The 23,031-nt window shown below is 39.6% G+C and overlaps 1 protein-coding gene across 1 annotated transcript in view; it reads left to right on the plus strand.

Annotated features, from left to right (window-relative positions):
* Window positions 1-23,023, plus strand: part of LOC127418779 (retinoic acid-induced protein 2-like) — a 28,084-nt gene extending 5,061 nt beyond the window's left edge. Inside the window, exon 2 of the mRNA XM_051659597.1 lies at window positions 19,218-23,023. Within this exon, the coding sequence (XP_051515557.1) occupies window positions 19,302-20,987 (1,686 nt within the window). The 5' untranslated portion in view covers window positions 19,218-19,301 and the 3' untranslated portion in view covers window positions 20,988-23,023. The remainder of the gene's footprint in view (window positions 1-19,217) is intronic.
* Window positions 23,024-23,031: the final 8 nt, after the last annotated feature.

Genomic DNA, 23,031 nt, shown 5'->3' on the forward strand with positions numbered 1-23,031 from the left:
ACCTTCCTTCTTGTTTCATATTTTATCTTATATGACCTATCAGCGTCTTCTCACAGGTGATACAGTAATGTAGCGTTTGATTTCACTGTATTAATCACCAGTTAAAGTGTTTTGTCACATCCATTTAATGTCTTCTGCTGTGTATATGCTTGTTTGAGTGTCCCATTGTTTTCACTATAGATTCTGTTATTGGCCTCTGACCCTGTTGTCATAACAGCGGGGTTGAGTTACTGTGCATGAGGGCCACTTAGCTGTTAATGATAACGGATGTACAGGGGTGGCCTATCTGTTGTTGCCCTATACAGATCATATTACCTCATATTTAATTAAAAAGCACCCCCAGTGGAACCTATTTATAGCATCTGCCACCACAGACCACTGATGGGGTGTTCCAGAGCACTGAACAACTGATCCGAGACCAAGTTTTTATGTGTTGTAGCTTTTGCTTAAAGGGACATTTCACCCAAAAATGAAAATGGCATCATCATTTGTCACCATGATGTTGTTCCAAACATATTTGACTCCGTGGAACACAAAAGGAGATGTTAGGCAGAAGGACAGTCTTGTGGTTTGTTGAAAATAGGTGTGTTATTACTTTTCTAAGCAATTAGAGTTTTTTGCAAACAACTACCTATCAACAGTCTTGCAATCCTGTAGCACCCACCCAGAACACCCTAGGAATGGCATAGCAGTGCCCTAGCAACCGTCAAAAACACCCCAGCGACCACATAGCTATGCTCATGTAACCACTCAGAACACTTCAGCGACAACCCAGAAGACCCTAGTGACCAGCTAGCAATGCACCACCTTAGCAACCAGCTTGCAGTGGTTAGCAACCACCCAGAACACCCTAGGAATGACATAGCAGTGCCCTAGCAACTGTCAAAAACACCCCAGTAACCACTCAGAACACCTCAGCCAACAACCCAGAAGACCCTAGCGACCAGCTAGCATTGCATCACCTTAGCAACCAGCTTGCAGTGCCTTAGCAACCACCCAGAACACCCTAGGAATGACATAGCAGTGCCCTAGCAACTGTCAAAAACACCCCAGTAACCACTCAGAACACCTCAGCAACAACTCAGAAGACCCCAGCAACCAGCTAGCAATGCACCACCTTAGAAACTAGTCTGTAGTGCCTTAGCAACCACCCAGAACACCCATGTAACTGCATACCAAAACCCTAGTAACCACCCAGGACACCCTGTCAACCACTAAGTAACACGCTAGCAACCACCCAGAAGACCTTAGCAAACAGCTAGCAATGCCCTATTTACCATCCAGAACACCCTAGCAACCAGCTTGCAATAAAGAAGACCTAAGCAACCACAAAGCAACGCCTAGCAACCACCAAGAACACCCTAGGAAAGACAAAGCAACATCCTAGCAACCACCAAGAAGTCATGAGCAACTAGCTAGCAACGCCCCATTTATGAATTCAGAACACTCTAGCAACCTGCTTGCAGTTCCATAGTAACCATTTAGAACACACTAGCAACCATCCAGAAGATCATACCAATCAGCTGGCAATGACTCATTTACAATCAGGAACACCCTAGCAAAAGCTAGCAACCACCTATTTACCACCCAGAACAACCTAACAATCAGCTTGTAACACACTAGCAACCACCGAAAACATCTTAGGAAGCACAAAGCAATGCCTAGCAACCACTCAGAAGGCCATAGCAACCAGCTAGCAACGTCCCAATTACCATTCAGAACACCCTAGCAACCAGCTTGCTATGCCATAGTAACTACTCAGAACATCCTAGCTACCAGCTGGCAATGCCCCATTTACCATCTAGATAGGGCTGTCATGATTATGACATTTGTCTGACGATTAACTGTCAAACAAATAATTGCGATTATAACGATTAATTGTCAGTTTCAGGGCTTTTACGATTAACTGTCATATAAATTGTAATATTTCTTAAAGTGTGTTTTTTCTGCATGTGCGCTTCATACAGTACACCGTAAGAAGTCATTTTTACATTTTTAACTTCAAATATATCATTCAAATAATAAAATAGGGGTATATGATTTCCTTTTAACGCTTTAAAAACTTATTAATGACATGAAATATTTGTTTTTTAAATATCCAAATATTTCAAAATACTTAAAAAATGTCTCTCTTTTTCGCCAACTTTAGTTTTTGTCTATTTTACATTTACACTGTTGTTTTTTTAACTCATATAGGCTATTTTACATTATATATTTTTATAAAAAATAAAATATAATTTTTATATTATATTATGCAATAGTAAAATATTTCTGTCTTAATTTATTCAATTTCACACGTTATTTAAATGCTTTGATTAAACATATGAGCAGTTATTTGTCATGAAGCAAAACCTTTGAGATTTCGTTTCATCATTTTATCACTCCACAGAAATAAGCGTGCGTCTCCTCCTCTTTGTCACTGCGTGTCATTAACACAGCGTGTATGAACCAGAAACATTTGCCATTACATGATCGTTTAAAGTGAAACCAGAGTGCTTTGCATTCACTATCAAAGTTTATACTTGTTAGTTTATCTTTTCGCAGGAGTTTGTCGCAAGCCTCTGCTGACAGCACACGAATCAGAGCGCTTTATGTACTCTTCCGGACAGGTGCTGGTTGACATTAGCGCCGTGGTGCAACTCACTGATGCTCGGACTTGAAGTTCAACTGAATGACACACAAACGCACCGTTCATGACATTCATTCAGTAAATTCACTTAAAATTCCCTAATTTGGGCATTAAAATGTGATTGGAATTAGAATGCCCAATAATCGCTGTTAGATCAAATAACCGCGATCAGGCGGTTATTTAATAATCACGACAGGCCTGCATCTGGAACACCTTAGCTATCAGCTGATAACACACTAGCAGTAGCAACCACCAAAATCTCCTTAGCAACCACAAAGCAAAGCCTAACAACCACCAAGGATACCTTAGCAATCACAAACAACCCCATAGCAACCTCTAAGAACACCTAAAGCCCAAAGTATACTTCGGTCAACAACCCAGGACACGTGACGCAAACCTTGTCATCAGCAGAATGCTCGAGCACTGAACGCGTGCAGACTGTTTTTTCTAACCGTACGTCTTCGAATGCGCAGAGTGCGCATGCACCTGGAATTATTTGCACTAATTAGTGTGTCCACAAGGTGGCAATACTCACATTTGAGCCATTGCTGCCACAAAGAAATGCTAGAAGAAGAGTTCATTCAAGGTAAAAACAATAGTGGTGTGCACGTCAAGAGCATGTGTGTGAGCAGGTCAGGAGATACCTGCATTTGTATAACTCGAGTCTGAAGGACTATAAAGACATCTTTATGAGTCTAAACTCTTGAAGAGAAATTGTCCGGTGCCTCGTACAGTCGTAGCGTGCATGTGCCAACCACCTGTGTATGCGCGCACCGTCAAATGAAATATAATTTGACAGGCTCGCGTTCGACTGTACACAGATGCTGAGTATTCACATCAAAATCAAAGTATACTTTGAGCTTAAGCAACCAGCTTGCAACACCTTAGCATCCACAAAGCAACACCCTAACAACCACCCAGACCACTCCAGCAAGTACCTATAAATCAGCCAGAGGAAGGTTGTGGAAGCTGCATTTAGGATGTCATGGTAATCTCCAACATCTTTGTGCTGTTGCCATAACCTTTATCTGTGTGTGTGTGGGATGTTTTGGCAACACATCGACAAAAATGACCTCATCCTCTTCAGATCAGGTCCTCTATATGACTGTTCGTTTGTGTATGTGTGGATAGATGTGTCATTGTGTACACCCCCCTTTCCTCACTGTAATCTTCCTCTCCCGTCTGGCTGTCTCGGGTCGTGCTGGGCAGTCCTGCACAAATGCACCATTCATGGACTGATAAGATCCTGGAGTGAGCAGAACCAGCAGGTGGTGTGGTCCAGTTATCACCCGAGCAATTGGAACACTGGTGATGTCATAAAGGGAGCTGGAGGAACATTAAAGCCAGATAGAATGTTTGAAATCAACAGGCTTTTCATGCAGTATCTGGTTCAAGATTAACACAATAGCTACTGGAGACAGTTATGGGGTAGAAGAGGAGAGGCGGAAGACAAAACAGGCCTCTGTTGTAATGCACGCTCACAATCGCTGAGCTGAGGTCAGGTCCTTTTGTAAACACCATGTAACTATTAACTCTTGAGTGTGTGCATGCACTTAAATCACTACAGTTTCCATGTGGCTTTACCAACTATTTCTGTCCCACATTATATCAAATTAGAATCTAGTGCCGTACTGTGTCTGTACCATGAAGTCCTGCACATTTGAATTTTTTCCTCTTCATTTATCTGATACATTTACTGGATGTAAAGCAACATACCTCTGTTGTAAAGTGTGTGTACAGTGAGATGATGATGATGTCACAGAATGCCTTTGACATTTCTACTAGTGGTTGAACAATGTTTTTTAATGACCAATGCCAGTATTGAAAAATTAGGATTGCCCATTAATATGATGTCCATATATATATATATATATATATATATATATATATATAATAAGAATGTCAGCAAATAAGATGTACGCAAAATTGCTTAAAACCACTTATTTTGTGGAATATTTGATGATCGTCAGTATGCATTAAATTTGCACACTACAACCACACATTGCTCTTGTTAGACTCTTCTCTGCGAGTGTGTGTGCTCAAATGGTGTTGGATGTACCACATGTGCTCTTGTTCCGGGATGTAAAAGGCACCCAGAGGCAATTCTGCCTGAATTCAGCTTCTCAGGCTTATTTCTGCCTTTCTGCTACACTTGCAACCCATAAACCCCTCTGAAGTGTCAGTTCTTCTATATGGGGCTGACCACAGCACACATGGATGCGATTTTACTATGGGAAGATACCAGTGGAGCTATGAGAAAAGCAGTTAGACACTTTATGGATCTTTTTTTTTTTTTATGTAATCAGTATTTATCCACCAAAGAAAGGGGTTTCATTTTGTTTTCAAAAAGGGTACGAACTTAAATTTGGCAGATGCTATTTACACCCTGGTGCAAATAATTGTATATGCTATTTACACCCCAGTGCAAATAGTGGCAGATATTATTTGCACCCCAAACCTGGTGCAAATAATGGTATATATGTATGTACAGTTGTGGCAAAAATATTGGAACCCTTGGTATATATGAGCAAAGAAGTCTGTGAAAAAAATGTGCATTGTTTATCCTTTTGATCTTTCATTCCAAAAAAATCACAAAAATCTAACCTTTAATTGAAGTAAAACAATTGAAACAGGGAAAATATCTCATTATTAAATAAATATTTTTCTCCAAAACACGTTGGCCACAATTATTGGCACTAGCGTTGTCACGGTACTAAAATTTCAGTAGTTGGTACCGATAGCAGTGAAATTTTTAACGGTTCTCAATACCAATTTCAATACCACAGCATAAATATGATAATGTGCTACTGAACACACCAGTTTAGTTATTTTTAATAATTTAATAATTAGTTTAATAATTATAGTTTAATAATAATAATTATTTTCCAGAACTCCATGTTTTAAAGTTTAATTTAATTTCATGGTCAAAATGGTTTTACAAGTGAAAATAGAACTTTTCAACATGTCATTGCATTTTATTTTTTAAACTTTTATTCAGCAACAGTCTTGCTTGTGATATATTGCTTTATTATTATTATTATTATTATTATTATTATTATTACAGTGAATATTATATTTTACTATACAGTTGTTATATATTTCTGTCACAATTTCTTCAATTTCAGGCATCTAACTTTTATTTTAAATTGTGCTTTTATTATTCTTGAAGGAAGCTTCACTTTACTGGATAAACAGTTCGCTACACTGCCCAGTGTGATCATCGAAGACATTTAAGTCACATCTGAAATCTCATCTCTTTACACTTACCTTTGTGTTTGAAAAAATTAAATGAAGGACACGGTTTTGGAGTGTTTGGATTTTAGAATACTGGTGTTTGTGTATGTGGTAATTTTGAAATGTTATGTTTTAAATTGTATTACTATGAAGCACTTTGGTCAACGCTGTTGTTTTAAATGCTATATAAATAAAGTTGAGTTGAGAGATTAAAGCGCAAATGCTGTGATTTCATTATATAAATACATAGTTTGCATGTGCTGCGTAGTTCACAGTGGATGAGTGCTCTGCTCTGTCATCTCATACAACGCGAATGATTCTCGATGTCTGTGGAGCGTTTGAGCAGATTTATACAAAGTACGCAGCTCATCCACAGGAAGATTGCAGCCGTTAGCTGTTTAATAAATCACTCTAGGACATGTCACGAATTTAATTTGATATATTTTCCATGTCAGTGTAAGGAGTAACAGAGCACGTGCTCAAAATGAGCATTTTAAAGCAGTCATATTTCAGTCATACTGCGTTGGTACCGGATTGAGTCGGTGCTCGGTACTACTGCAAAACATTGGTATCGTTACATCTTTTTTATTTTAGTATCGACTTTGTACCGAAGTACCGGTACTTTTGACAACAGTAATTGGCACTCTTTTATTCAATACTTTGTGCAACCTCCCTTTGCCAAGATAACAGCTCTGAGTCTTGTCTTATAACGCCTTATGAGGTCGGAGAACACCTGGCAAGGGATCTGAGACCATTCCTCCATACAGAATCTCTACAGATCCTTCAAATTCAGAGGTTCATGTTGGTGGACTCTCTTCTTTAGTTCACCCCACAAATTTTCTATGGGGTTCAGGTCAGGGGACTGGGATGGCCATGGCAGAACCTTGATTTTGTGGTCAGTGAACCATTTTTGTGTTGATTCTGATGTTTGTTTTGGATCGTTGTCCTGCTGGAAGATCCAACCAGGGCCCATTGTAAGCTTTCTGGCAGAGGCAGTCAGGTTTTGATTTTTTATCTGTTGGTATTTGATAGAGTCCATGATGCCATGTATCCGAACAAGATGTCCAGGACGTCTGGCAGAAAAACAGCCGCACAATATTAAAGATCCAGCACCACATTTAACCGTGGGCATTGGGTACTTCTTCATCTCTGTGTGCGCCAAACCCATCTCTGGTGTTTGCTGCCAAAAAGCTCTTTTTATGTTTCATCTGACCATAGAACCTGGTCGTATTTGAAGTTTCAGTAGTGTCTGGAAAACTGAAGATGCTTGAGTTTGCTGTTGGATGAGAGCAGAGGCTTCTTTCTTGAAACCCTCCCAAACATCATGTGGTGATGTAGGTGATGTCTGATATTTAGACAATATAGACACGACCTTTTCCAGGCCGATTCTTAAGATCTCCATTTGACTGGAAATTGATAATTATATATGGTGGAAATGGCCATTTTCAATGCTCTGGCTATTTTCTTATAGCCACTTTCCATTTTGTGAAGCTCCACAACATTTTGCCGCACATCAGAACTGTATTCTTTAGTCTAACACACTGTGATTGATGATTAAGGGAATTTGGCCTGTATGTTACCTCATATTTACACCCCTGTGAAACAGGAAGTCGTGGCTGAACAATTTCATGTTCCTAGTCACCCAGGTGCACTTAAAATTTAAAATATGAATGGGAATATACTTTAGATATATTTTACTCATAAGAATTTCTAGGGGTGCCAATAATTGTGGCCGTGTTTTGGAGAAAAATATTTATATATGCTATATATATATATATATATATATATATATATATATATATGCTATTTATATATTAGCTATGTGCGGCTGATTAGGGTGAAATACATTGAAACATACAAATAGAAACTGTTGTATTGATCAAGTCGCAGGGGGTGCGGCTCTATTTGTGCAACACGAGTCTCAATGTGTGTGTGTGTGTGTGTGTGTGTGTGTGTGTGTGCGTGTGTGTGTGCATGCGTATGTATGTGTGTGAGCATGTGTAAGTGTGGGGGAGACGAGGGAGCTTTTCAACCGAAATTGAAATAAATGTAGGATATTATAGACATTGTTGAACGTTCTTAACTGATTTACTTTAACCAATGTCTTTTTTTATATGGTTATTTTGCTGTGGTAGCATGTATGGTGTGTGGGTGAGATGAGAGCGAAAGAGAGAGAGAGAGGGAGCCCAAGGACTTAACCAATGTCATTGTTTTAACTGGTTATGTTGTTGTGGTAGCCTGTAGGGCTCTTTGAAATAACTGAAATAATTTGGCAAAGTGATGTGTAACTGTTATGCGGTCAAGACCTGGAACTACTTCATAGCTGTGCGTTTACTTGAAAAATAATCGCACACCTTAGACGTCAAGCAATCAGAATCAAGCATTCAACAGCCACGTGGTATATGTATACATGTATCTCTATATACATTTTATATATATATATATATATATATATATATATATATATATATATATATATATATATATATTAGGGATGGGCACGAGTACTCAGACATGGCAGCAATCATCGATCATGAAAATGAGATCGATAGTGATCACGCATGATGTGACTTTTCACTTAGTTTGAAATCCAGTGACAATTACCTGACAACTAAACACACAAACAAAGAGGGAGCTTATTTTTAATTTTGAGATTGATTACGTTGTGGTTTTGAGGGGTACATTGATTGTCAGAAATGTCTCATAGCAACCAAACTGATACAACGCTGCAATGCTATCGTTACGATCATCAAAAGAGAGTGTAATTAACCGTGTTTTGAACACTTGTCTCTGCAAAACGTTTGCTAAACACGTTTTATTGTCATTTCATGTAAGAACTTTAACTTGTTAATGGATATTATTTAATAAAAGTAAATGTTTGTCACTGACCGTAAACCTCCCTGTCCTACGTGAAGTAACATGCACCTGTATCTCGACAAAATGGGAGTTTCTGCACGAGTTTCCAAGTTAAAATTCAATATAAAGTGTCCTTCCGTTGCACTTTCTCCAGTTGAAAGGTGGAAAGTCAGACTCTCTGAGTTGAATGGAACGCTTCATGAATCACAGCAACAACAATACAGAGCATCGCGGCTTTCCTCACAAGAGCGAACATTTGGGGGGACACACACATTGCGCTGTCAAACAACATAAAAATGCACGAAACTGAGACTACTGAGACTTTGCGTTCATATCCTTTCTTGTGTTTTAGGAGCAACATATCCTCGATTAAGTTTCAAGAGTTTCACTGACTCCTTTGGAGCCGTTCACACCGAATGTGTTTTTCCATTTGCACTGTTTTTCAATAGATTTTTTTTTATGTAAACACATGCTAAACGTACGTCTTTGACCATTGCATCGTGCCTCACTGTTTTTTAGTGCTTCGCACAAGAGCACTGTGTTTTGCCATGCCAGATTAAAAAGAACATCAACTGAGCAAAGACGCTGACTACCACCCCTGGAGTCACGAGTTCGAATCCAGGGCATGCTGAGTGACTCCATCCAGGTCTCCTAAGCAACCAAATGGCCCGGTTGCTAGGGAGGGTAGAGTCACATGGGGTAACCTCCATGTGGTCACTATAATGTGGTTCTCGCTTTTGGTGTGGCGCGTGGTGAGTTGTGCATGGATGCCATGGAGAATAGTGTGAAGCCTCTACATGCGCTATGTCTACGCGGTAACGCGCTCAACAAGCCACGTGATGAGATGCGCGGATTGACGGTCTCAGACGCGGAGTCAACTGGGATTTGTCCTCTGCCAACTGGATTGAGGCGAGTCACTACGCCACCACAAGGACCTAGAGTGCATTGGGAATTGGGCATTCCAAATTGGGGAGAAAAGGGGAGAAAAAAAAACAAGAACATCAACTTTTAAAAACGCATCTCGAGACCCCTCTTCTGTTGTTATTCGTTGCATCTGGCTTTTTTAGCGCACAAACTTGTGCATCAGAATTTGTAAAACAGCATTCACACGGGAAATTCCGAATTCGCACAGGAAACGGACATAGGTACACACCAAAAACTCTAGTGTGAAATCGTCCTTATACTAATATGTTGATGCCTCAGTTGGCCTGTTACTCTGAGACACACTCTAGCAGTGCATTTCTGTAATTCTGAAATTCACCTCAGTGTGCACATCGCCTGGAGACTTGTTAAGTTAGTGGAAACATAACTCGGCTAATTTCATTACCAGATCAGCTGTGCTGAGAAAAGAAGACTGCTGTTGTGCGATCTCAGTTTGTAGTTGAATTTTTTAGAATAAAATGTTTGTAGAATAATTTCTGGGCTCCATCTTGGTTCTTAGAGGTCGTGGTTGGGGGTGGGGGTGGGGGCAAGCAACACAGGAGATGGATTTATTAGCCCTGCAGTTGGCATGACAACACTGGCTGTAGATGGAATAGAAAATCATTGCTAAATTGTTCCATCTGTGCCGTTTTCCACTTTTAGAATGGAGTTGCCATGCCCGTGGATTTGTGCACTATTATCGGATAGACGAACAAAGATGAAGACAACTGTAGGATACAAAACATCTATGGAATCATATTAATCTTATCAGAGTTTAAAATATACCAAAACCAAAATATAAAGAAATGTAAATTATGTAATAAAGATGATTAAATGATGCCAAAGTTTTTTTTAAAGAAAATAAAGCAGATGTTCATATAGGACAATTAAGATAATTTGTATTTGGTCATTCTTTTCATGACTATTATATCCCACACACAATTCTCATTATCGTAATGCAAATACTGAAATAATTACACATTGATTAATTGTTTATGAAAATCAGCATTAATAAAATTCAGTACAACAAATGGGTCACGGACAAATAAGGTTGTCCAAGATGATAAAAAAAGAAGACATATAATTTTTTTTAAGTCCTAGTTTAAAACACGTGTCAAGTTCTTAGAAATGTACTCTGTGTTAATTTTGGTTTAATACATTTTTGGAAAATATTTACTTCTTAAAAATACATTAAACACGATTTAATGACTTTAAAATTTTTAAGTGGTGTAACCATCAAGTAAAATGTATTAAAATACTTGCCATGCACCTTAAGTTTTTACACAACTTCACACATAGTCATAAGTGTCTATTTTATGGTTGTCTTGTCACATGATAAAAAAAAAGGGCAACCTACATGTTGGTTACATCACCTGACTTTGAATTAATGGACCAAAAGTTTTTCAAATATAAATAATATTTTAAAGCAAAATTGTTTAACTGCTTATTTTTTGTATTTATTTTTTTTATAATAAATGATTTTTCCAAACTACTTATGCCAACATTTATTTTCAAAAGTGTCTGCTTTTAAAGGGATAGTTCACCCAAAGATACAAATTCTCTCATGATATACTGTACTCACTCTCGTTATCTAAGAAGTGTATGACTTTCTTAATCTATAATCACATGAGAGAACTGATGTTTTTCAAACGTTATTGTATGACATTTTAAACAGCAGAAAGTGTATTTGGTGGCTTTATCTTGTGCTCGAGTTACTGTACTGTTTCAGTCCTGATTTAGCATACAAAACTAACCGATCTCACCTGCCCAAGTCAACACACTCACTGGTGCATCTGTAAATGCTGTTTGCATTAACTGTCTCACAATGTAGGAATCCACTGGCCCACGGCAGGCCCATCTGGAACGCAATATCTCAGAAACAAATCATACAGAGGCTTTGGCGAGCCACCTTGTTGGCTCTCCAATGGTAGGTTGTAATTTACTGACTTTTATTCACACTCAAGATTAATATCCAAGTTGTTGGCTGTTGGCTCTCACAGATCGGAATCAGAATCAGAATCAGAATGAGCTTTATTGCCAAGTGTTCTCACGTACACAAGGAATTTTTTATTTATTTTTATTTATTTATTTTTTTTGCCGATAGGAGAAACAATTGCACACAGAATTTTACAGTGAGACAGAATATAAAACAAGGTAAGAGTATAAATAGACATACAAATAATAGGACAACAGCATGGTGTTTGTACATGTGGTAATGTATGTGCAAGGTAGGGGTATGTACAGTTATTGAATTAAATATGTGAATTTACAAATGTACATGAGATGTGTATTTACATTATTGCACTATGGGGGAGTCCTGAGGCAGTTTAATTGTTCATGAGGAAAATGGCCTGAGGGTAAAAACTGTTCTTGTGCCTGGATGTCCTGGCGCTCAGTGCTTTGTAGCGCCGGCCAGAGGGCAACAGTTCAGAGAGGGAGTGGGCAGGGTGTGTGGGGTTCAGAGTGATTCTACCTGCATGTTTCCTCACTCTGGAGATGTACAGGTCTTGGAGGGTGGGCAAGGGGGCACCAATAATCCTCTCAGCACTCCTGACTGTACGTTGTAGTTTCCTTCTGTCTGATTTGGTGGCTGAACCAAACCAGACAATTATAGACAGTCTCACACAGGACAGACTCAATGATGTCCTTCAGGAAGGCCAAAACCAGTCTCTCATACGACTTCATGAACACAGACGTGAGAGATTTTGGGTTGTTTGCTGATCGGAATGATGGTGATGGTGAACACCAACTGAAGATGGGGGCCAGTTGGTCAGCTCAGACTTTCAGACAGGCAGGTGAAACACCATCTGGGCCTGAAGCTTTCCTAGTCTTTTGTTTCCGAAAGGCCTGGTACACATCCTCCTCAGAGATCATAAGTGCAGACTGAGTAGCAGGAGGTGTTGGTGTGTGTGTGAAGATCAGAGTGGAGGAGGGGTGTGAAACTGGGCTTTTCAAACCTGCAGTGTAACACATTCAGTTCATCAGCCATTAGCTGACTCTCTACAGAGCGAGAGGGAGGTGTCTTGTATTTGGTAATGCTTTTTAGGCCTTTCCATACAGATGCAGGATCACTGGCTGAAAACTGTTCTTTCAGCTTTTCAGAGTAACTTCTTTTAGCCACCCTGATTTCCTTAGTAAGTGTGTTCTTGGCCTGGTTGTACAATGTTTTATCCCCACTTCTGTAAGCATCATCTTTGGCATGACGAAGCTGTCTGAGTTTTCCTGTAAACCATGGTTTATCATTATTGAATGATAAAAATGTCCTAATAGGATGCACATATCCTCACAGAAACTGATAAATGATGTCACAGTATCTTTGAGCTCGTCCAGGTCTGTGGTTGCAGCCTCAAAAACACTCCAATCAGTGCAGTAAAAGCAGGCTTGTAGTTCCAGCTCTGCTTCATTGGTCCATCTCTTTACAGTCCTTAATACAGACTTAGCTGATTTTAGTTTCTGCTTGTATGTCGGGAGAAGATGAACCAGACAGTGATCAGAGAGTCCTAAAGCTGCACATGGGACAGAGCGATATGCATCCTTTACAGTGGTGTAGCAGTGGTCCAATATATTTCTTTCTCTGGTAGGGTATATGATGTGTTGTTTGTATTTGGCAGTTCACGGGTGAGGTTAGCTTTATTAAAATCTCCCAGAATAATGATAAGAGAGTCCGGCTGTTGTTGCTCCGTGTCTGTGATGAGATCAGCCAGCTGTTGCAACGCTGCGTTCACGCATGCTTGTGGCGGGATATAAACACTCAGCAGAATAAACGAGGAAAACTCCCACGGCGAGTAGAAAGGCTTACAGTTGATGAAGATCGCTTCTAAATTAGGACAGTACATCTTCTTCAACGTTGTTACATCCATACACCAACTTTCGTTGATGTAAAAGCATGTTCCACCGGCTCTCGTTTTCCCTGTTAACTCCGCGATGCGATCAGCTCTGAACAGCTGGAATGCCTGGCAGATGTAACGCGCTATAATTGGGTAGCATTTGAAGCATGATTGTTTTCTAAATACTTAAACAAATGTGCCAAGTTATTCATGACGTAATTTGGTGTCTTTGGTGTGGAGAATGCAGAGACTAATGTTAAATTAAAGATATGTTTGTGCAAAGACTGATGGGTCATTCTGTTTAAATGAATGGGAGAAATTGGAACGCCCAACCAAGACGCTCTCGCACCCAGTGGTCAACGGATGTAGAAAGGAAGTCCCACTTTACAGGTAAAAGAGCCAGTCACCTTTTAGATACAGACATCGCCTGTCAATCAACTCACTAACGTGTATGCGCATTAGCTATATAAGCCGGGAAAATTTTGTTTTTTAGCATAATATGAGGTCAAGAAGTGCACTTTATGATTCCAATATTATCCGATTTTATTGCTGATTTGAAATATGTTCTTAATCTCATAATGTTCGTAATCTTGACCGACCATTTTTTTAGATTCCGGTGTCCCCCCCCCATTCAAGTAGATAAGAGCTGCACTGGCATGACTGGAAAAAGCCTCCCGAGAGCATTCCAAAGATGGCTGCCAGTGGACTGACTTGCTAGAAAGACTTTGCTTGTGGGCAAGAACTCGGTGGCAGACGAAGGACAATTATCATTTTGTTTTTTCCACAAGAGTTTCACGCTGTAGAAAATGAGTGTTTACAGACTTTATTCTTTTAACGTGTCACCAGTCCTGCAAAACCTCACTGGTGTGATGATATTAATGCTGTCACTGGTGTGATAATGCCAGTAGTTCTCTCGCTGAATTAAAATGTGCTGTGACGGTTAAATGCGCAACAGGAAGATCGCAGAACATCTCAAAGTTCGCAATAGATGCGTTCTGCATCCTCCTGTCCTTCCGAGTTTGTTCTTCCAAGGTGGCTTGGCAAGACTGGTCTTCATAAGAACACAAGTCCGTTCTCTGCGTTCTTAGAATTGAGAAACACCCTGTCAGTCCACTGTCGGCCATCTTTGGAATGCTCTCGGGAGGCTATTTCCAGTCATGCCAGTGCAGCTCCTATCTACTTGAATGGAGAAAGACCAAAATCTCAAAAACAGTTGGTCAAGATTATGATCAAAGAGCATATTTTAAATCAGCAGTAAAATCTGATTGAACTGGTATCATAAATTGTACTTCTTTACCTCATATTACACAAAAACCGAACTTTTCCCGGCTTGTATAGCTAATGCGCATTCTTGAATTGATCTAAAAGGTGATTGACTCTTTTACCTGTAAGGTGGGACTTCCTTTCTACATCCATTGACCATTGGGCATGAGCTCCTTGGTTGGGTGTTCCAGTTTCTCCCATATCTGCATGATTTTATGCACTGCACTGCTGCCACACGATTGGCTGATTAGATAATCGCATGGATGATTGTTGGTGCCAGATGAGCTGGTTTGAGTATTTCTGTAACTGCTGATCTCCTGGGATTTTCATGCTCAACAGTCTCTAGAATTTACTCCGAATGGTGCCAAAAACAAAAAACATCCATTGAGTGGCAGTTCTGCAGATGGAAACACCTTGTTGATGAGAGAGGTCAACAGAGAATGGCCAGACTGGTTCGAACTGACAAAGTCTACAGTAACTCAGATAACTGCTCTGTACAATTGTGGTGAGAAGAATATCATCTCAGAATGCTATTCTGGGATGCGGGTTGGCGCTGTTTTGGTGGCACGAGGGGGACCCACACAATATTAGGCAGGTGGTTTTAATGTTGTGTCTGAATGGGGTATTTCAGTGCTACTTTTCTCTATTGAATGAAATATAAGAATTTTTATAGTCATTGTTTTACTTCTAGTTTTCTGTGCATTTCAGATTCCCACAGATATTGTGGATTCACACTGAATCTAATTTACACTCTTGGATCATCAAAACAACTTTGACCTACACTCATTGACGTGCAAACATCGGTGTTCTGCCAGCCAAGTATCAGCTATAAGAGTAAAATTATATAATTTCAGTTACTTTTCATTCTAATAAAGCTGATCTTCATGGCAGTTTTTAAACACTGAAACGCCTTTTAACGTCTTCCGTCCCGATGTAAACCCACAGTTGAGAGTAGGTAGAAAGACAAAGGTTGTGTTCAGAATGCAATACCATGCAATCATGCATGTTTAATTTGCGTAAGTGGCCTCCAGTTATCGTATCAGAAATGAAAATGGTTATTTTGCATTTTAAGTTTGATAACAATTTTTAAATTATTGAACCAGTTTTGGATTTTTTCATCCTAACTTTTGACTGTCAAATAATATGAGTCAAGAAAAAGATGTTAAAATTACAGTGAATATTACTCCTGTGGTTCATTTGTCACACTGGGAATGGTAGGTCAAATATCCATACAGAAAATGTGCATATTTTGTATAGTATACATACTGCAGTAGCCTAATAGTAAGAGTAGTGTGGTAGTATGCTATTCCAAGCATAGCCGGAAAACAAGGAATTCTGCTAGACAGTTCAGAAGTCACATGTATAGAATGTCATATTTGAGAGCAGAACTCAGTGAGAGAGTTGATTTAGGGTCATTGAAAAACTCTGTCAGGATTAATCAAAGAGGAGCAGACGTGCTGAGGTCGTCTCTTTCCTTATCTGTTTCCACTGCTCTCCCGTCAGCATGGCCTTGGAAATTCAGGGCTGTAGAATGGCACTGAAATTCTTTCTGGGACACAATTGGTCCTAAATCAGCTGGCAGCTTGTCTTTGTTTTGCTGCTTGCCTGAAAAATCACAGATAAGACAGTTGTGCTAAACTCGCTGCACTAGCATGAGCCTTTCTGCTGCCTTCAACAGTATGGAATACATACAATTATGATTTTCTAAATATTATATGAGCTATTTTATTACCTATTCATGTAATTTGAGGTTTCTTGTTACCAAAAGATTTTGTATTTTTCAAGCAATAAAAAATAAAAATAAATACAAACTACACCAGGGTAACAGGGTTGCAAATTTAGCTTAAATTAAGCTATCACTTTGTTGGAGCTAGCCATATTTTGGGACCAAATGTTGGTTTGTAGTAAAATTTCCCATAAACAGTGTTGGGGGTAACATGATAAAAGTAATGCATGTTACGTAATCAGATTACTTTTTTCGAGTAACGAGTAAAGTAACGCAATATTTTTTATTATAGACCGTAATATCTCAGTTACTTTTTAAATAAAGTAATGCGTTGCTTTTGTACACCTCTACTGTCCCTGTATTGCGAGAAATCAGGAGTAAAAGTGTGAAACTTCGGGGAGGAGACGTAGTGCATGATTGGCATTGTATTTCTATAGAGTGTGAGGCCAGAGACTATTTAGCAGATGGAGATAAGTCACTTGTATTTAAATGAATGGGAGAAACTGGAACGCCCAACCAAGAAGCTCTAGCACCCAACAGTCAATGGATGTAGAATGGAAGTCCTGCCTTGCAGGTAAAAGAGCCAATCACCTTTTAGATACAGACATTGTCTGTCAATCAACTCGCTAACGTGCATGTGCATTTCGTGTTTTTAGCGTGATATGGGGTCAACAACATTCGGTCGAGTGAAACGTGGTTGATTCATTTGTTAATACACACCGCATTAAAAAAATCAGTAAAAGCGTTTAGGCAGAGGGATTATAAGACTAGTCTTCCACTGGCCATTACATGATACTCGCTCAATTCACGGACTTATGCAGCTGAACTGCTCCGTGATAGAGCTCCCTGTAACTGGGAGAATGGGAGGAGAAAAGCTGACTCTGGATCAGTGGCTCCGAGCAACGTTTTACATCGATTGTGTATGCAGAGAAAATATTCTACATTTTTGTTTTATAATAAACAAGTAGTTTGATTCATGAAACAAATTTTTTTATGACATTTTGGTAGCATTAAAAATGATTCCATTCAGTTTGTATCAACATGCGCCTTTGAAGTTGTGGCGACTCTGACATTGTCGATGGGCAGCATATGATGACAGATATGATGCAGTTTCAAGTGTTGGACTTTGCAGCTTTAGGTATGACAGTGGTTATTCTTCATTATTCATATTGGCTGCCATGTTGATGGAAAAACAAATCATGCATATTCATGTTATTGATTCTTTATTATAAATATGACATGAACACCTACTGTACTTTCTAAATATCTGTTTGTTTACTATGTTGTTTTGACATGAATGTTGTACAGTAGCTATCATGACCTGTAATGTCTCTTGTATGCAATGCATGGCTTATTTGTATGGAATGCATAGCAGAAGAGAAAGTGGCTGTGAGAAAAAAGTAACGCAAAAGTAAAGTAACGCTTTACTTTCCATAAAAATTTTTAAAAATTAATTACGTTACTTTTTTAAGGAGTAACGCAATATTCTAACGAGTTACTTTTAAAAGTAACGTTACCCAACACTGCCCATAAATTAAAGAAAAATATTTCTTTGATAATTGTTTCATATAATAACACAGGATTGAATGGTTGAGCTTGACAAATACAGCCAGTACTTCAATTTGTGTAAACATTGTGAAAAAGGAATGAGATTATTTACTAGTAGTCTTCCTGTAATTCAGTAGAAAGGGTCCAAATGATGTCACTTCCTAAGTATGGAAGACATTTGATGTGTTTAAAACTAGCTACTTTTCATGCTCAGCTATTTTTATGCTTGATAATCATTTATCTTATGTATTTAATGTAAAAAATATGTGATTTGTGCATCTAATGCTTTTTAAAAAATGTCATGCGACACCAAAGTGTACCAAATTTGTAGAAAGAGCCACAAATGTGATTGTAGTGTGATTTCTGGTCTATTCTTGCATTCTGTTTCACGTTAGCATTGAATTGTTGCAATGCTTACTGGGTACCTAATGCAGACCAGAAATTTGGTGCTGTCAAAGCAATTTCTTTTAAAGATTGTTTGCAGTGTTTCTAGATTGTCTGATCTCTTTTTTTCCTCACGTTTTTACTTTTCTCTTCTGTTTTGACTCTTCGCTTTTAGTCATCCCATATTTCTTTGCTCCCCCTTTTTATTTTCTTTCTATTTCTCTCTTCCTTCAAGGTGCTCTCTCTCTCTCATCTCTCTATGTTTGCCAGAGGGAGGTTCACTTCATAGTCTTGGCAGCATTTTGTGTAATAAACTCCACCCTAACGCTGGCTCATAAACAAATAAACCCAGGCACTCTGCGACGTAATTTCATCCAATCTTCCCCCATGCTCTCTTTGCTCTCCTCCCAGGCAAACACAGTCATCTATCTGTGTTAAAGGCTCCCAGTCTTTGTAAACTCACTTCTGGTGTCTCCCATAATTCTGTTTGTGTCTGTGATTCCACTCTCGCATTGTGACATCATTCTGACAGCTTAAAGCTCTCTGTAGAAAAACAAAAACACAGATGGTTGAATTTTTAGAAGGGTAGGGAACAATGCCTCCTTGGTGCCTTGTTAGCTTTGGCTATTAAGTTGTAGAGAACAGGTAAGGATAATTGATTAAAGGGATATTTCACCCAAAACTGAAAATTCTGTCATTTAAAAAGGTAAATCAGCAGTTTATATGTTGACTGCTAACAGTTAATGCTGATTTGTTTCATTTTACAGCAAACATCTATACTAATACAGTTTGCTACTAACCACTAATCCTCTTCCATTTGACACTGCAGGGTTTGGCCTCCCAACTGAACTGAAGAAAACCATGGAATCCTCTTCTTACAGCACCTGAAAGTGAATAGCATAAACAAGACAAGATGGAAGAACCTTTTAAAGATTCTGTAGCCATAGACATGGCAAACCCTCAGGAAGAGGTCTGTAACAATGTTGCCACCATGACTGATCCAGTTGGGAAGCTGGAAAGCGAGACCACTCCAATAATACCAACCGAGACATGGAATGTCAGCTCTCCTACCATCACAAAACAATCCCTCTCACCACTGCTAACACTGCAAACCACTCCGGTGGTGACCCCTGCTGCTGAGTCTCCAAACGGTGTTGCCCTGAAAGTCGCAACAACTGTCCTTCAGCCAATCTGCTTGGGCGAGAATCCAGTGGTGCTGCCTATCCTTGCTGGCCCAGCTGCCCCTCAAGTTGGACAATCAGGAGCAACTTCATATCTGATGACCAGCCAGGGTCCCATGTCCCTGCCCCTAGTCCTGGAACAACAAGTCCTCCAACATCTGAATCCTCAATTGCTTCAACAAACCCTTCCGAACAACATCCTATGCCAGAACCCATCCCTTGCTCTCGGTCCACCTCCAGTTCTGGACCAGAAAGGTGCAAGTCCAGTGTTGGATACTAGTCTATTGACTCTCCTTCAGAACCCTAATTTTGCTGCAATCTTGCAGGATCTCTTTCCCGGCCAAGGGAACTTTTCACCTACTTGTCACTCAGCGTCTTCCCCTCAAGTAGACCTCGCCTCTGCTTTCCTTCCTCCTCCCCCTCTCTCACACCCCTACAGCTCCCCACTAGCCCCTCTGGTGCCTCCAGCCACTCTGCTCATCCCCTATCCCATTGTCATCCCTCTTCCAGTGCCTCTTCCAATCCCAGTGCCAATCCCAGTACCTGTTTCTACATGCTCAAAAGTAGATGTAGACTCCCCTAAATCGAATTGTACTTGGAACAAAAGCACACAGACTACCCTTAGTGACATTTCCCCTCACTTGACATTACCTGGTAAGGAAATGACATTCGTCCAGTTGCCTCTTCCTTCTTCCTCATCCCCTGTAGTGACAGATGGGGAAGTGCTAGACTTATCCATTAGGGCGCCTCAACCGTCAATGCATGTTCAGAGTCCGCAAGGGGTCCAACCATTTCAGCAAGATAGTGTCCTTGATTTGTCTGTGCCTAGTATAAGAAAGACATGCATCCAGTCTCGTAGCACATATGGGCCGTTGGCCTATGAACGGGAAAGAGCGTGCCGCATAGGGGATGACGTAAGCAGTGGAGCCTTAGCTCTAGGTGTTCTTCGGCCTGTAGACTGCACCCCTAAACTAGATACCAAGCTGCTAAGTGGTCTAGCATCTCTGGAGTTCAGTCGACAGCACAAATGGGTGGTAGACAGTGGCCACAGTAGCGCAATGGCTGGGGCAGTACACGAATCTGCCCTTGGTGGAAGTGGCAATATTGAGATAGTCAGCACGTCGCAGACTGCCAAAGTCATTGTGTCGGTCAAAGATGCTATGCCTGCCATTTTCTGCAGCAAGCTAAAGGGATTGTCAGGGGTTTCTACAAAGAACTTCTCCATCGAACGTGATGCTGGTCAGGGTGCATTCGCAGCTCTGCCCAGGGTCCAGGGTGACCAGCGAGGAGAATCCAGTGACCCACTCAAAAAAATCCCCAAAAACAGAGGCATCAAAGTGAAGAAAGTGAGCTCCCAGGAGATTCATATATTACCTATAAAAAAGCAACGACTGGCTGCATTTCTTCCCCGAAAATAGTATTTACTCTTAACACACAGAGTGAGAAAGTGTAATCAAAGACATAAACAAAGAAAGAGCTACTGAGTTTGTGATAGAAAGTGGACATGGAGGTGCAGAGAGAACCAGGGATTGCTGATGCTAAAGGTATTTCTGGCTGAAATAAGGCTTAAGATGTTCTCTAAGCTGTCCAAATTATTTAGATCAATGTAGGCTTCCTCTGGTCTGTTAGTTGGCATTTGATTAATTCATTATAAAGCAATCATAAGAAGTAAACAGGATAAAGAATGCTCAGAATGAAGCAATCAGAATTGGCCAAAATGCACTAATAATCTTTAGCATTTCCTGCATTAATGCCAGAACAATTTCCTCAAATATGCATTTTTATTTTACCCACACATCTTCATGAATTATACATAATACTTAATCTGCATTGCCATTAATATGCATGAGCTCCGTTTTGAATCCTGGCCAGCTGTCAGTGATACAGCAGTCGTGGGGTCCTCACATGAAACACAATGTATGGTACTGACAGATTCTTGTCTTGCTCTTTGGTTTACACTCAGAACACAAGAAGGTTTTTTTTTTTTCTCCTCTAAATGAACTGTACAAGGGAACTGCGACCTTTTACTCCCCTAATCAATGTATTAATCATTGGGCCACTGGAGCGGAGTATCCTTTTTGAAGAAACAGAGGGGTTAGCATGGCAGCCCGATAATGATTTGGCAAAGTGCAGACCTCACTTTCATTAAGTCAGATGATTGGAGGAAATGGTTGTCAGTAGCAACAAAGCGTAGTTTTCATCATCTTCCCTTTGGGGTGGATGATGTCTCCCCAGCCTGCTCTGTCTGTCTAAATTAAAACGAAGTAATCAACAGGGGGATCGCCCTAAACAACAACAAATCTGAGTTAAATTGCTTATTAGTGCTTTGTTAAGATTGAGGGCTTGTCCGAAAGTCATTCTTCAGGCTGTCGTCAGACAGTTTTGTGAATATACAGTGCTTAAGGTCTGTGCAAATCACTTTCTTCAAAGTGTGTTGCCCTTAGCAAACTAAATGTAATCAGTAAACTATTCATTTTTTCTTTCTCCTTTCTTAAAGTAACACGAAATCAAAAATGACCCTATGTACTTAATATACATTCCTGATCTTATAGTGCATGTTATTCCAAATAAAAATGCTTGTCTTCGTAATCCCCACCTCTTAAATTACTTTCCTTTCCAGCTGATTAGGTTGCCCAGGCAATTTAATAATGTTAAAGGAATATTCCGGGTTCAGTTAGTAAAGTTAAGTTTAATCGACAGGATTTGTGGCATAATCTTGATGACCACAAACAATAATCTTGACTCGTTCCTCCTTTAAAAAAAGCAAAAATCGAGGTTACAGTGAGACACTTACAATGGAAGTAAATGGGGCCAATTTTTTGGAGGGGAGGGGCTGAAAAAAGTAAAAGGGCCTGGTGATGTCATCGGAAAAGTAAAGTCGTTTCAGATGCGGAGCAAGTTATTACATAACGATAAAAGATTACAATCATTTCACTTTAGAATAACATGCAATGATGTGCTGTGCACATAAGGACCAGAAATGTGTATTAATAAAGTAAATAGGGTTCATTTTAACTTAACGTTGACTTTAACACTAAATACTTTTTATGAGCTGCTGTGCAATTTTACTCGTCTTCACGTCAGTACTAAAGTGTGTGTGTGTGTTAACTGTAAAGCCTTAAATCATTTTTCAGCATGTGATATAGTCTCACTTTTCCCAAATATCCACTACAAACAATTACCTTCGGCATGAGTACCAGTTTCGATTGTTTCTATGATGTGAATTAATTTATGTGTCAGAGAACTCTTTTATACGTACTGAAATTTAAGTATCAATCATTTTCTACCGTGAATAACTTTTGTAAACAACTGAATGGATAAAAGAAGGCAAAAAAGGCTGGTCATGATTTAAATTATTTATTTATTACTTGTATCATTTAAAATGTTGAAAATGTGTATGTGAAGAATGCATTGCCTTTAAAAATGTCATGATTAAAAATGTCTCTGGTATCAAGATTGTGT

The sequence above is a fragment of the Myxocyprinus asiaticus genome, chromosome 28 (assembly GCF_019703515.2).
Source record: "Myxocyprinus asiaticus isolate MX2 ecotype Aquarium Trade chromosome 28, UBuf_Myxa_2, whole genome shotgun sequence".
NCBI lineage: Eukaryota > Metazoa > Chordata > Actinopteri > Cypriniformes > Catostomidae > Myxocyprinus > Myxocyprinus asiaticus.